General features: G+C 41.6%; 1 protein-coding gene across 4 annotated transcripts in view; it reads left to right on the top strand.

The window, feature by feature from the left end:
• The window catches only part of ABAT (4-aminobutyrate aminotransferase), a 151922-nt gene that overhangs the window by 69169 nt on the left and 67534 nt on the right, over positions 1-15219 (top strand). For all 4 annotated transcript variants that reach the window (XM_074965482.1, XM_074965481.1, XM_074965485.1 and 1 more), the window contains exon 2: positions 844-976. In XM_074965482.1, the coding sequence (XP_074821583.1) occupies positions 907-976 (70 nt within the window). In that variant the 5' untranslated portion in view covers positions 844-906. The remainder of the gene's footprint in view (positions 1-843; positions 977-15219) is intronic.

Here is a 15219-nt window from a genome sequence, read left to right as displayed (position 1 = left end):
TTAAGAGTCACAAGCTAGTAACAATTTTTAAAGGCGTCATCAATCTAGTTCCACAACAAAGCATGCCAGAGAGAGTAAGTAAAATGAAAGGTCATCTTTTGTGCAAAAAGTGCCTTTCAGTGTTAGATGGTGGACCTTAGTTCATAACATAAAGGGGATCTTATGTTCTGCTTGGCATTTGCAATTCCTGGAAGCACAAGGGTCACAAATTGTAAGTTGCCAACAAGAATCAAAGATACCACACGGAGGCAGTGTGGCTTAGTGGATAGGGCCCTGGACTGGGAATTAGAAGACCTGAGTTTTAATTCTGGTTCTGTCACTAGTTTGCTGGGTAACCTTGGGCAAGTCACTTGCTCTCCCCATCTGCAACATGGCAGTAATAATACTGACATTTTCAAGAACTTTGAGAGCTACTAATGAAAATGCTATATAAGAGCTAGGTACCAATAATAATTTTTTTACCTTGTAATAATAATAAGGGGGAGGGAAATCTCCTTCTCTCAGTTAACTCATGGCTTGTTCATCTTGTTTCATGTTGCTATAATGAGGCCATCTGTGAGCTCTCTGGCTGATGTAAATTGTAAGATTCAGTATGGCGTCCATGGGACTTGTAAGCCTTTATTAGGGATAAAAGGTATAGATGATGGTTCGGAGTCATTTGCCTGGAGAAGAAGACGTCATCAGATAGATTGTGTTCTCAGTCCTTGCCCTTCCATTAGACTCCAGCAGCAACCCACTGTATGACATTCTTTCTGGCTCTCTCCATTTGGATGAATGAAATGGTAATCGTGATGATTAGATCAATGGGAACATAGGTACATTTTTTCTTTTCCTTTTTTTCAGAACATCAGCTGGAATAAGGTGCTCTCTCCAGTTTGAGGTTTTTCTGGTTAAAGAAAGAGTAAAATGGCCTTGATGTTGCTCAGTCGACAGCTGACTTGTTCTCTGCAACAGAACTCCAGGCTATTTGCATGTGGTAAGTATTCCCTTCATGCTTATGTAAAATATTATCAATGTAATTTACTATTGCCAGGTTTTGTCTAATAGTCTTTGATCCTCCAGATTTTGAAGAATTACCACTGCATTCAGCAGCTTTAGCTAATGCTGCAGTCATAGCCCAGAAATGTCAGAAACAGTTGTTCTTAAAGACTGCAAGCGGTGGAAGAAATACTCAGCTAGGAGCTGTTTTGTGCTACAATAGAATTTTCACTAACTGAAACAAATCTTTCTTTTTCAAATGCTGAATTCTGCTTTTATGGGACATCTTTCTGACATTGCGCAGTGTGGAAATGAGAAATCAACCATCAAAAGTGGCCTTTCTTATTTCTTTTTCTTTATGCACTTTAGATATGATCCTGCATTCCCTACTTCAGTGAAGTCAGTGGGAGTTTTGCATTAGTAAGAGCTCCCTTATTGAGAGCACATTACTTTTCTGACAGTGCACCAGTTAGCTATGTGTTTCATGCAAGAGCTATATAAAGTGTCAAACTATTATCTGATCTTAGGTGTGTAATGAAAAAATTCTTGCTTGGATACTGTCCTGTGTGTTAATATACTATATAGAAATATTAAGCTTACAATCTCTTCAAAGCAAATATTAAACTCCTTGGCCCTCATGATCTTTTCTAAAGGTATAGATTGAGCTGCCTTTTGTATGATAGGTAAAACAGTATAAAATTTAAGATCCAGCGTCTGTTTTATCCAGTTCTATATCAAATAGAATTTGGACTGAATGGCTTCTTCTTCTTTGCGAATAAATGTTAAACCCACTCTGAAAAATCCCAGACAAACACAGAAGCCTCACCTCCACTCAAAAACAAAACTTCATGCTGAAGGAATTGACTTCCTTTCTAATGTTGTGCTTCAGAGAGCAGCTTGACATACTCAGTCTATTCTTGTAACCATGTGAATGCATCAGTTCAATGCTGCAGTTGGGAAAATACAGTTGTATTCATGCCTGTGACGCACTGATGGTCTGTGTTGTGTAAATGCAGGGATCATCCAGTCAATAATGGACAAAGGAAAGTGCTTGGAGCAACCAAGCCCTTATTGGCTATCAGTGCTTTGAGCTCATTTGTCTCTTGAAATTATGCTTCCCAAACCAGGACAATAATTACATTGCAGTGGGGGGAGGGGGAACGGAGAGGTCTGAGGGGTCTGGAGTAGTAGGTCATCCACCTCCATGGCATTTTCCACCCATCCATGGGCCTGGGGATCCACTTTGGTGAGAATGTGATGTGGGATGGGGTGTATGAGCATTGGCCTGTTTTCCTTGCCAATCCGCCACAAATGGCAGTAAATCTGCAGAAATGGCTCCACCAACTTCTCAGAAGAGTTCCCTCTACACTGGGGAACTTTCTTGAGTGTGGAGAAGCCCCACCAAGGAGTTAGAGGGAAGAGCAGATGGTCCTGGAATCGGGTATGGTTTCAGGGCTACCACGTGTATAGTTCTGTGTTGTGAATGTATCCACCGAGATTGAAGAGTATAGTAGGATTGGGGGCAAGCATCTGTAATCCCACCCACTTTTTGTGGTTCTCTGTACCCTTCTAGTGGTGACTGGGCCACATAGAGATTGATGAGCCTACTATATCCTTGGCTAACAGAGTGGTGTCTCTTAGCTCAGGCTGTAGAGGCAGGCTCATGTTCTTAGAGGCAGAGATCCTAGGTTTAATCCCTGATGTTTACAAGACACCCAGGAGCGTGATGTTACACCCATCCTCTCTGGAGAACAATATGTGGAAACCTTCTTGAGTATGCTACCACTGAAACCCTCTCCCATAGATTTTCCATTATTATTAAGCACTCAGAGTACGTAGTGCTGTATAGAACAGAGAAAGACCTGCCCCTGGGAGCTTTATTGATAATTGGACCACAAATTTATTCCAGTTGTGAGCTTAACTGTGGGGACAGTGAATAAAAGCTCATAAAATGTCAGAATAACTTGTCACAATAAATGTTGATGGGAAAAGTTGCAAAAGGGGCACAGATTAATTAGTCTAAACAAAAAGACTTACTGATATAACTCAAGGACTATGTTAAAATCATGTCTGGTAAACAAGAGAAATGTGGGACTGGAAATTAATGGAACAAAATTGGTGTGTTGGAAATTAGGTCTAATTGGTGAACAAAATGATGAGGGGCTATGCTCTTCCACCCATCACTCCCTTTTGGGGTCCTTTTAAAAAAAAAAAAAAGAGAGAGAGAGAGAGAGAGAGACTTTGGAAGGAAAATTGGTGAACATGGGCACTGGCTTACTGAAAGAGAGGAGAACAGGAAGGAGTGAGCTTCACCATCATGTCTGTCACCTCCACTGTCTCTCAGGAGCCACCATTGGGCCTTCCTGTCATAATCCGGAGTGTTGTCCTGACCAGAAAGAGGGACCCAAATGACATTGCCACCTCCACTGGTGTGTGTGCTCACTATCACGTGCTCTCTCTCTCTCTCCCCCCCCCCACTCCCCCTCCCCCCCCCAATTGTGTGTCTTTTTCTTTCCCCACCTTATTTCTTCTCTTTCCTTTCCCTCTTCTTTTGCCTTCTGTTTAATAAGAATCTGGCTTAACCGGCCAAGACTGCATATTTTTCAACACTGCTGTGAGTCTTAGACCAGAAAGGCAGCTAACAGCAATGCCTTAAACAGCCCAATGCTGGTACAAGTTTGCCAAGTCTTGGAGTGGCTGCTAAGACTGTGTGCTGTGCCTGTGTTTCTCCAGCAGCGAGGCTACAAGTAAGAACTAACACCAGGCGTAGAAGCTGCCTATTTCTAGAAGTTTTCTATTTTTGCTGTTCTTTTGTCTTCAGTTTTGTGTGTCTTGTTTTTTCTTTTAGGAAAAGGGACCAGATTTTAACAGCTCCAGGCCATCTCAACTAACTTCTCTTTTTGTCAAAAAGGACAATTATTACTATCTTTACTACCATCTAAAAGACTGTCAGACAGGGCAGTTTTCATTCTAAAAATTATCTTCAACTAAAGGAAAAATGAATAAGGGATGTTGTTAAAAAAAAAAAGCTTTACTGAATAGTTTATATTTCAGATGCTTTAACTCTTTTTCCTTTTTTTCTTTACCTTTAATAAAAGGTTAAAAGGATTTTTAATGGTGTATTTGCCATGGTACCAAACCTCGAACCTTGTTTAAAACTGTTTAATGTGGAACGGTGACAGGGTCATATTAACCCCTTTGACTCTTTGGGCCCATTTTTTCCATCAAAATTAATATAACAGATTGCATTGGTTTTCAATTGCAGCAGAACCTAAAGCTCTCAGGTGGGTATCAAAGCCATTACAATGATATCCAGTAAGTTGGATGTTTGTATATTGCAATATTTAAATGACAAAATTAAAGTGGGGTGGGGGTGGGGGGAGAAAGTGACTGTTCTCTGGTAGAAATCTGTGTGGCTGTGCGCTGTCATGCTTCAGCTATGAGCACATATTGAGCAGAATAATTATGTACAGGTTGCCTCTACAACAAATGTATTCTCAATAAAAGGATCACTATGCTTGATTATTCTTGAATTCAAAAGCACAAGTATGGGAGTCTCATCAGAATGTTGCTCATCAGAATGAAATAAACCAGTCATCTGACAAAGGAGCATGTGTGAAGAAATGGGGAAATTGATTAGCTGAAATTCAGTGCAGCAGGCAAATGTAAAAAGATGAATAACCCCAAAATTAAGTGTTGAAGAGTGTGTGGGAGAAAAGTTTCTCTGGAACATAATATTAATAAAAAAAAATTTCATGAAACTTTTTTGTCAGTGGAAAAAGAAATGGTTGCATTTAAACTAAGATAGATCTTAACTCCTCAAAAGCTTTAGGGAGAGGATGGAGATCTGACTCTGGGGTGGGAGCTCATTTCTAATGTAAATGTCCCCTGCAGTGTTTTCAAAGCAGTGGCTGTGCAGGACTATGCTAGTCCATGAGAAGAGAACCAGAAAGGGAACTGACTGGTGTGTTCACAGTCTAAGCTGATTGATGCTGGTGGCTTTTTTTTTTTTTTTATTGCATTTTAACTTGAAAAGCAAGCTGAACTTTTAAAATTCTGTTTTGGTTTCTAAAGTATTTATTTAAAAACACCCATTAAAATATTGGTTTTATTTTAAAAAGGACTTTTAACCAGTCTCCCCTTATGTTTCTTCACTACTTGATCTCAAGATGGCTGTCCCTAAAAGTAGTTTCTATCCCTGAAATGAAAAGATGGCAGATTTAACAACTTAAACAAAATAGATTGAGCACACAGGATGTGTGGATTTATATGAAATATATGTAATCCTGTCTTAATGTCAGTAGAATAACTTGCGGGAGAATCTGTGTATGAGTGCTTTTATGTTATAGAAACAATAGTGACTCTAGGTGGGGTTTCTCCTCTCTGGATTGAATGTGATTTAGATTCTTAATAAAATAAAATTCTGTTTCAGTCACCAGTTCAACACACTGCAAATTGATCGGAATTGGTAACTTCAGTCTAAATATTTGTTCCACTTCACGCTAGCACTGGCAGAGTTTTTGCTGTGCTCTGAGATGCACACACTCACTGAGGTATGAGCACTGTCTTCTGCTATATATATATATATATACACACACATACACACACACACACACACACACACACACTTTTTTTTACTGAAAAAGCACTTGTAGAGAGGCAGGATGATCCAGTGGTAGGGCACTAGCCTAGGACTTGAGAGACCTGGATTCATTTCGCTGCTCAGCCACAGTCTGACTGTGTGACCTTGGGCAAGTCACTTTCCTTTTGCCTCCATTCCCCCGTCAGTAAAATGGGGATAATGGCACTTCTCTGCTTCACAGGAATGTTGTGAGGATAAACGTGTGAAAGATTGTGGGGCTTTCAGATACTGTTGATCTTTGATTGATTGTAAAATGAGAAGCCCTGAAGATTCCTCACTGTCGGTCCTACTCCTTTGTCTATATTAATATTTGCCCCCTTCCTCCTCCCCTGCCCTGCACTTTTAAAGTTTGCTCTTTGTTTTTTATAGCTGTACGGGAGGTGCCTAAGGTGAAATGCTGAACAAATTAGGGGCTGGGACAGAGTGATCTGTACTCTCACTAACACGTTTCAGGCCTGATTCTCCTCCCACTTATGCCGGTGTCACTCCACTGTTTTCAGTGAAGTAACTCCTGATATACATTGATGTGAGAGGAGAATGGGTCCTAGTGTCTGTTATAACTACAGGGTTTCTAAGTGTTCTACTTTTGTGCTGCCAGGGGGTGGGGTGGGGACAGTGGGTCTGGGATCCCTGGGTATATACAGGCTCGCTGCCTTTTCCAGTCTAGGGGTTTTGTCCTTTTTACCTTCTAGGGGACACTTTACATTGTGCACCCTGTTTCTCTCATATCTTGAGACAGACTCTAGTAGTTCATTCATCTCAGGGAGTGGGGGAGGTGATTTTGGTTAGAGCAGTTCTATATAGAGCTGCTGTTCTCTTTTGTGTCCAGTTCAGTGTGTGAAAGGACATAGCCATGACTGTGGTTCCCATTGCTCTCCAGGGTGTTTGGATCATTGTAGTCCTCACTGATACTACATACTTTTCATGAGCAGCTGTCCACTCATCTTGGCACTCTCTTTCTCAGGTTTGTCATGGCCTGGCACCTGCTGTTGCCTTGCTCTTTGAGGTGAGCATTTCCACTGTACAGCCTGTTTGTATCAGGTCTCTGTGTTTCTCTGTGGTGGGGAATTCTTTCCCTACTCCTAGCTAGCCCTGAGTGAGGGAGGGGGTACCAAAGCACAAGCCACCTCATATGGAATTGTTGCACTTACTGGCTTCTAATGTTACACTGTAAGCATTCTGTACAAACAGGCTCAGTTTGCAGGGTGTGATGCAATAGCAGTGTTCGCTCTCCAAGCAGCTCATGCTAGCCTGGCCTGTTGCATCTCCCTGTCAAGATCCTTTAGTAATGGATTCTGCTTCCAGTGGCTGAAAGAGAGAGATTGGTAAATCAAAATCATTCTTGTATTGGCTTGCAGCCTTCCAGCTCCTAACTAATTTTTTTTTAATCAAACACAATGAAGTAAGACAGTGAATATTGCAGCAATAGATCTGCATGTGTTGTTGTGATATGCAATATTACTGCTATCATGTGGCAATGCAGAAAGACAGTCTGCCTTCTTTGGGGAAAAGGAGCTCTCATTACACATGCTCTTGTGGAGGGAAAGATGAGGATTCCTAAAAATAAGTTTTTATTCCTACACCCAGTTTTCTCTCCTCCTTCCTTGAATTGGGTTTTCCTCTTGATTACACTGGTTTAACTACACTGCCTTCAGTGAAGTTACTGCTGATTTACATCAGTGTTCTGTGAGACCAGAATTGAACCGTGGGTGTTTACACCCATCCTCCTCTTGGCCTTTCAGGGGTAAGCACTTCCTCTGCAGGCCTATACTAAACACAGCTCCCTCCATCACTGCTGCCCTTTTACCAGAACCACAAGGTTGGAGCTGCACTGCTGATGACACTGGAGGGCTATTAAAAGGATGCACCTATTAATTAATGTCTGAGATCTTTGGCTGGAAGTTTCTATAGTAATGTGAAGTATTGTTACACTTGGTAGAACTTGGCTTTTATTTTGTTACTTTTGATGGAAAATATCAGTTTATTAAGCAATTTTTATCTATTTAAATTTTCACAGTCGTGGGAAATGGGGGGGGGAATGGTATTTATTTAATGATAGTAGATGTTGAGAATAAAAAGTTCAAGCTTTAACCATTATAACACACATTGTCCACATCATGTGTCCAAATATACAAAGTACACAGCCTTAAATCAAACTCTAATAAGTTTTCAAGCAGCCCTTTTCTTACTTTGCTTATCTGTAAATTTTGATTATTTGATTATTGATGGAAATAATCTTTTGTCAGTTTATGTGTATACAGTGAAATTGATGTTTATCAACATTTACTGATAAAAGTCTAATCCTTCCAAGCCTAAGTACGATTATTAGAAATGCTGAGAGAGAAGGCTGGTGAATGATGGTGGTAAATAGAAAAAGAGAGCAGAAAACAACTACCCTTTTCTCTCCTGAAGCAAATGATACCATCCCTGTTACATTAAATGTTACACCATGCTTATTTGTTAATGTTGCTGACATATTTAACAGCAAAATAAATGGGCTCTGTAGAAGTATGAAAAGCCAGCAGTAAGAAGGGTGGAATTTAACTTAATATACTGACAGTCTTTAAACTGCAGATTGTTTTGCTGCTAGAAAATTCTCTACAAATTATACAGTATATTAGTACTAATACTTATATTTACATAGCACCTTTTATCTGAGGATCTCCAAGGCCCTATCTGACAGGCAAAAAGTGTGCTGTCATATTATGTTAGCCAAACATGATTGAAAAGCTCTCTTAATGCTTGTTCACAGGCTAACACTTCAGGCTAAATACCTACAGCTATAACAGGAGCAGCTAACAACTTCAGAGAAATAGCCTGCATCATAACAAGCGTACAGAAGGCTTTACAATCGTGATAAGCTAACACAGTGTAAGAAAGTACCTCTTTTTGCCCATCAAGACATTTCCTAAGCATTTTACAAAAGTCAGTGGATGAATTTGGCCCACTGGATGAAATTTACAAACCCAGCTACAAGTAGGCCTTTTTTACACAAGAAAGTTATACTGGTGTAAACTAAACTGTGAATTTAACTCATTAGTATACCAGTAGTATACCACTGCACAGCCATTCTTATTTTGGTCAAAGAGTGGTCTTTTTTTTTTTTTTGTTCATCTTATGTCACCTTGGGAGAAGTTTAAACTAAACCAAAAAAGCCACTCTGATACCAGATATAAAGTGTCTACGCTGGCGGTTGTACTGGTGTAACAACATCAGTATAAATGGTAAAACTACCAAGTTTTGTTGACAAAACTTATGTCGACACACAAGTCGACAAAACAAAAATCGCCAAAGGGCGTTCACACTTGCTCCCTCTGTCGACAGATCATGTCCACACTGGGGACACCATCATCAACAGTGTGAACAATGCACTGTGGGTATGTATCCAATAGTGCAGTGTTGTGGGAAGGAAGAGCTGATCGCTGCGTGAGTTCTCCCACAGCCCCCTCAGCTGCCAAGAGCAGCATCATGAGTAGCTCTGTGAGCTCTCTGTGCTGAAGAACAGCAAAGCAGCGCAGCAGTCTGTCCCCCTCCCCCTGCAGCAGCCTGCTGCTGTGCTCCTAGTGCAGGGCAGAACAGGAGCATTCCTATGATTTGCTCTTTGTTTGTTCCCCACACAGAGCAGCACACAGATACTTCCTGGAGCTTTGAAAGGGGAGGGGCGCATGCCTGCAGGGCAGCAGAGATCAAAACACTGAGCAGAGCAATCAGGGCAGGCATTGTGGGATACTGGTGAAAGCCAGTTCTGTGGACAGAACAATCAGCAGTGTCTACACTGGCTCTTTGTCGACAATAAACGAAGGGGAGAAGACAAAAGTCTCTCATAAAGGTGGAAGTTTTCTGTCACCAAAATTGGGCATTTTTTGTGACAAAAGTCCTATTGTAGTGTGTACGCTCTTGCTGTTTTGTCGCCAAAGGGCAGTTTTTGGCAACAAAACTTGGTAGTGTAGACAAGGCCTTAGTCTGCTACTGGCAAATGGTCAGCATAAGTATGCAAAGTACATGAGATTGTTGAGGGAGGTTTCAGACACTGATGCTTTCTAGTTCTGAGGAGTAAGGCTGTAACATAACCCCAATGACATTTCACGTTTGATCATCCTATAATAATAAAGACAGTATTAATAACCAATTGGGAGCAGGAAACACCTAAAACTGTTTTTTTTTTCAATCATGCAATTACAGCTACCTTTTAAGGACAGAAGCCACATTTTTCAAAACCTGGTGCCCAGAGATAGGTCACTTTCATTTTATGTGCCTGATTTTCAGAGCAACCCCAGCACTCCTGTTGCTTTCCCTTTGCAGGTTACATTAATATTAAAATATCAGTCTGGTTGGGAAATGTAGTATGGGATCTGACTGGTTATAATCTCAGTGTCTCTTGTTTGGATATATAGTACAAAAGTTCATTAAAAGTAACCATAACGTTAAACATAACAGGTAATGATCTGGTAGGTCCTGACTCACTTGGATATAAGACCAGTTACAGAGAGCAAAGACTTTTAGCTCAGTATGTTGGACAGGGTTCCAACAAGCCATAAAATTCCTAGAGTTTATCCTGTTTTTGCATAGCCTATTTGTTAATCTCCACATGCCTAAGTAGAAACAACAAGGAGATTTATTTGGGCATAAGCTTTCGTGGGTAAAAAACCCCACTTCTTCACTTGCATCGGAAGAAGTGAGTTTTTTTACCCACGAAAACTTATGTCCAAATAAATTTGTTAGTCTTTAAGGTGCCACTGGACTCCTCATTGTTTTTGTGGATACAGACTAACACAGCTCCCCTCTGATACTTGATGCCTAATAGGTATATTATTAAATTCAGATCTCCTTGCCCCAATAACAGCACATCCATTTGGGCCTGCCTGTAGTAGAAAACATGGGTTTATGTGGATCTTTTCATCCTGGAGGGATCCCAACATTCTGTTACAATTTAGATAACGATAAAGCTGGGAACATGTGGGTCAATGTGTAAACCATTATGCGTTCAGGAATAACTGACACCTTTTTGGACATGAGTGGGAATGTTTGCACAGAAAATTTTTGTCTCTTACTCTCTTACAATGCGACCTGGGCTCCTTAAATTTTGTCTGGACAGTGTCCTTCAGAAGGGACCTGGATTTAACACATCATCTGATGGTCATAACCTCTAACAGTGCAGCATCAGTATCTCTTCTTTCAGTACAAGAATGCTGTGTCAGACAAGCTTGGCGGGAGATTCCTCAGCTGGTGTAAATTGTCACAGTTTCATTTACGTCAGTGGAGTTTTGACCATTAACATGAGTTGAGCATCTGTCCACAGGTCTTGTTGTAGGAGTTGACCTGAGCCATATGCAAATGTGCTATTCTGAGCCATCTTGACAGTATTTTAATCTGTTTCCTAGCTGTTAAGATGAGAGCTCTTTTCTTATTTCCCTATGCAAATTTATTCTAGAACTTGACTGATATTCATTTGAGACACAAAAGATCAGCAAATCAATTTTCAGCAAATCAATCAAATCAATCAGAATTGCTATGAATGTATATTTGCACAGACTCCTGATTTACTTTAGTTAACATTTTTGTTTATTTCCCTTTTAAACAAAAATACATACCCCATGTAAGTGGGTAAATGGAATACTGCAAGGCTGAAAGAATATATCTGTTGGCACTGCCAGAAAATGTGTGAGCTACTGTGCACCCATAATCTGCCCACCACTTTCTCAAAGTGGCGAGAGGTTAAAACAAATGTACGGTGTTGACAGTCAGAAAATATATCTGTCTGAAGCCAAACTGGGACTAATTCACCAAAGGCTTTGTTAGGATCCCCACTCCCCTCGCCCCCGGACATCTCTTCAGTTTTCAACCCAAGATGAGAAGGGAATTCTCTTCAGATTCTTTGATCTGGTGAAACATGCATCTATTGTTTTGCGTATGGCAAAGCTTCTCAATTTCAAAGAGGTGTCGGGGGTGGGGATGGGGGGGAGGTGAAATGATAAGGAGAAGGGGAGAGATTCCTTATGAAATAGTAGAGAGTAATAAATCAGATCTGCTATTACACAGGTTCTCATAAATTCAGGTGCTCTGTTAACTAGATATGTAGGCTTCTTCTTTAGAAAACAAGTAAAAAATGTGTTTGTATATTATATCTGTTAAACAGCCTAAAAGTTATTTGTCTTTGGTGGAAAATGAAGTGTAATATATTGCAGATGACAGCAAACAAATGGGGAAAATTGATATTTTGCGTTTCTCATTTTCAAATGGCTCAGGGTCACCAGCACTTACTGAAAATTAAGATAGTTTGGATAAACTGCTCCTGAAAAGGTTTTATTAAAAAAAAAAAACTGTTCCACAAATTGATCAACATTTCTAATTTGATGAAATCACCGTTAAGGCACAAAGACTGTTATGTTAACTGGGGAGCAATAACATGTTTTCAGTTCAGTTGAATAATTCCTGCACTGTGTGCCAGAGATTTAGTTTATTCATACAATAAGACACATGAGCTATGGCAATGTAAATTTATGCAGCACTGCACAGTACAGTTGTGCTTGTTTTTAAAGTACTATTACGTGCCTTTAGCAAATGTCTACTTCACAGGAACTTTTGCATAAATACCAACAACAAAAAGGGGTGGGAATGACCCTTGCTTAGCTCTTTGCTGCTCTGCTGAGTATTTTATGGTTTTTCTTTTCAGTATTCCTTAGAATGCTGTAATGTACGCTTTTTTTTCTACACTGATCCCTTCAAAGAGTGAGTGTGAGTGTGTGTGTGTGCGCATATGCACAGTTACCTATGGATTATTGCTTTTGATGTGAATGTTCTTGTAAGGTGTTCTTAATCTGCACCCAGTCTGTTTTCTTCAGTATGTGGCCTGATTTCTCAAAAGTGCTCAGAACCTCTGAAAATCAGTCTAGTGTAGATCAATTTTACTGTGCAATGAATCTAGCTGCTGAAAGAAATGAATCCTTAGTGACTTATGCTGTGAAAACCACTAGCCAGGGGAGCAGCAGAAACTACTCCAGATAGCTTCCCCACAGTGTAGCTCTTGTCCTGGCTGGTGGGATTTCTGTTGAGGAGGATGCACTGGGAAACACCTTCTGCTTCCTTTGCTGCACCATCCAGAGCAGAATTTGCCCATGGAGTTGATGTTAGGCTTTTTTTTATTGAACAATTATAAATAAAAAAAAAAATCCAAGGGATGGATAGAATACTTAGCTCTCAGTCTTTTCAGGGTGTTTTACAAATGTTCTTCCCCTCCCCCTCCATTTTGCAAGTGGGGAGTGCGTTATTGGGGTAATGGTAATAATGTATCTGTCATTAAGGAAGCATCCTTTTTTTTTCTGAGCATGATTTGATTTTTAAATTAGGTAGCAAACTTGAATGGCCTTCAGAAGGAGTACATTTACTCGGAGAGTCTGGCTGAAATTAATAGGAAAATTTTTCAGATGCATATTATTATTATTAAGGGCCAGATTACAATACTTAACAGATTGGCTAGTGCCTCACTACACAAGTAGTCTCATTGAAGTCAGTAGGGCAACTCATGGCTCAAGATGCTTTTAATGTGGCAAAGGGTGTCATAGTCTGACTCTTCTGTAGTATCGCTAAACTTTAAAAACACTCCTAAAACTTTCCTTTCTTTTTCGAGTGCTTGCTTATGCCGATTCCATTCTAGGTGTGTGTGCGCCCACATGCACGGTTGTCGGAGGTTTCTGCCTTAACGATATCCACAGGGTTGACTGTGGGGCCCTCTGGAGTGCCATGCTCATGCGGTGGTATATCAGGCGCCGCCGGGCCTACACCCTCTCAGTTGCTTCTTACCGCCCGTGATTGGTTGGTTGGAGCATCTGGTATTGCATGGCAAGAGCATTAGCGGTTCTTAATTGTTTAGATTGTTCTCCTTTGTTGTTTAGTTAAGTGATTAGTTAGTTGTTAAGCGTTTTAGTAAAAGTTAGAGTCCTGACTGAGACTTTGTCCCAGAGCGGGTCATGCCCCATATCCCCAGGCTTCAAGCCATGTTCTGAGTGCAGCCGGCCAATGGCCATCAGTGAACCTCACAATAGCTGTTTAAAGTTTTTGGGGGAAACCCGTAGAAAAGACAAGGGCCAGATCTGCAAAAACTTTCATCCTTGGACTCAGAAAGAGCGGGACATTCGATTGAGGGCCCTCCTCATGGAGGCTGCTCTGCACCCAAGATCGGAGCCCTCACGCTCAGACTCCACGCCCGGTACTTTGGCTTCGGCACGCAGTGCACCGCCGGCACCAGAGTCTGCCTGGAACCATTCCCCCTCACTGGTACTGAAGAAGCAGTCTAAGTCGACTGGTCCACTGGCACCGCACAAGAAGGGAACTTCGGGCAAAGGACCTGTGTTAGGACTCGTGTCCGCTACGGAGGCTCTCGGGGGTACCACTGTGGTTGGACCACGTAGGCCATGGAGCGGTAGCGGACCATCTGCGCCTGAAGCAGGGCCGGTGGCCAAAGAACAGTTAGGCCAACTGACACCACAGACTGCTGGCCGCACAGCGGATCCTGCCAAGACACTGGTGCTGATGGTCAGGCCAGTTATGGGACCACCCCAAAAGGCAGTGGAGTGTCCCCGGACCACAGGCGTCATTCCCCTTTGCCATGGCCCAGGAACCTGGCACTGCAACCTCGGTCTCCAGCCAGGAGTCTCACATCTCTGATTCCATGGTCCCCACCAACAAGACATGGGACTCCGGAGTCGCAGCACCAATCCCCGTGATCGGCAAGGTGCCAATCACTATCGCCTCACAGGTCTCCTAGCCATCAGTTCCCTCCATTACAGGATCATTCCTGGTCATGGTACCAGTCGCTGGGGCCCCGGTACTGTTCTTCAGGCAGGCACCGGTCCTCACCTTCTCCGTACTGGTCGCCAACGAGGGTCAGTTGACAGAATCAGACAGCCTCGCCCTGGTCACCAGAAAGGCAGTGGTCCAGGTCGGAGGGCCAGTTCGGTCCTTCCCCCACGTCAAGGTTCCTTCCCCACTCTGAACTCTAGGGTACAGATGTGGGGACCTGCATGAAAACCTCCTAAGCTTACTTTTACCAGCTTAGGTTAAAACTTCCCCAAGGTACAAATTAATTTTATCCTTTGTCCTTGGAATATCCACTGCCACCACCAAACTCTAACTGGGTTTACTGGGAAACGTAGTTTGGACACGTCTTTCCCCCCAAAATCCTCCCAACCCTTGCACCCCACTTCCTGGGAAAGGTTTGGTAAAAATCCTCACCAATTTGCATAGGTGACCACAGACCCAAACCCTTGGATCTGAGAACAATGAAAAAGCATTCAGTTTTCTTACAAGAAGACTTTTAATAGAAATAGAAGTAGATAGAAGTAAAGGAATCACCCCTGTAAAATCAGGATGGTAAGATACCTTACAGGGTAATTAGAATCAAAACATAGAGAATCCCTCTAGGCAAAACCTTAAGTTACAAAAAAGACACACAGACAGAAATAGTCATTCTATTCAGCACAATTCTTTTCTCAGCCATTTAAAGAAATCATAATCTAACACATACCTAGCTAGATTACTTACTAAAAGTTCTAAGACTCCATTCCTGGTCTATCCCCAGCAAAAGCAGCATATAGACAGAC

Source organism: Natator depressus, chromosome 10, assembly GCF_965152275.1.
Source record: "Natator depressus isolate rNatDep1 chromosome 10, rNatDep2.hap1, whole genome shotgun sequence".
NCBI classification, from domain to species: domain Eukaryota; kingdom Metazoa; phylum Chordata; order Testudines; family Cheloniidae; genus Natator; species Natator depressus.
This window is presented reverse-complemented; position numbering and strand designations above follow the sequence as displayed.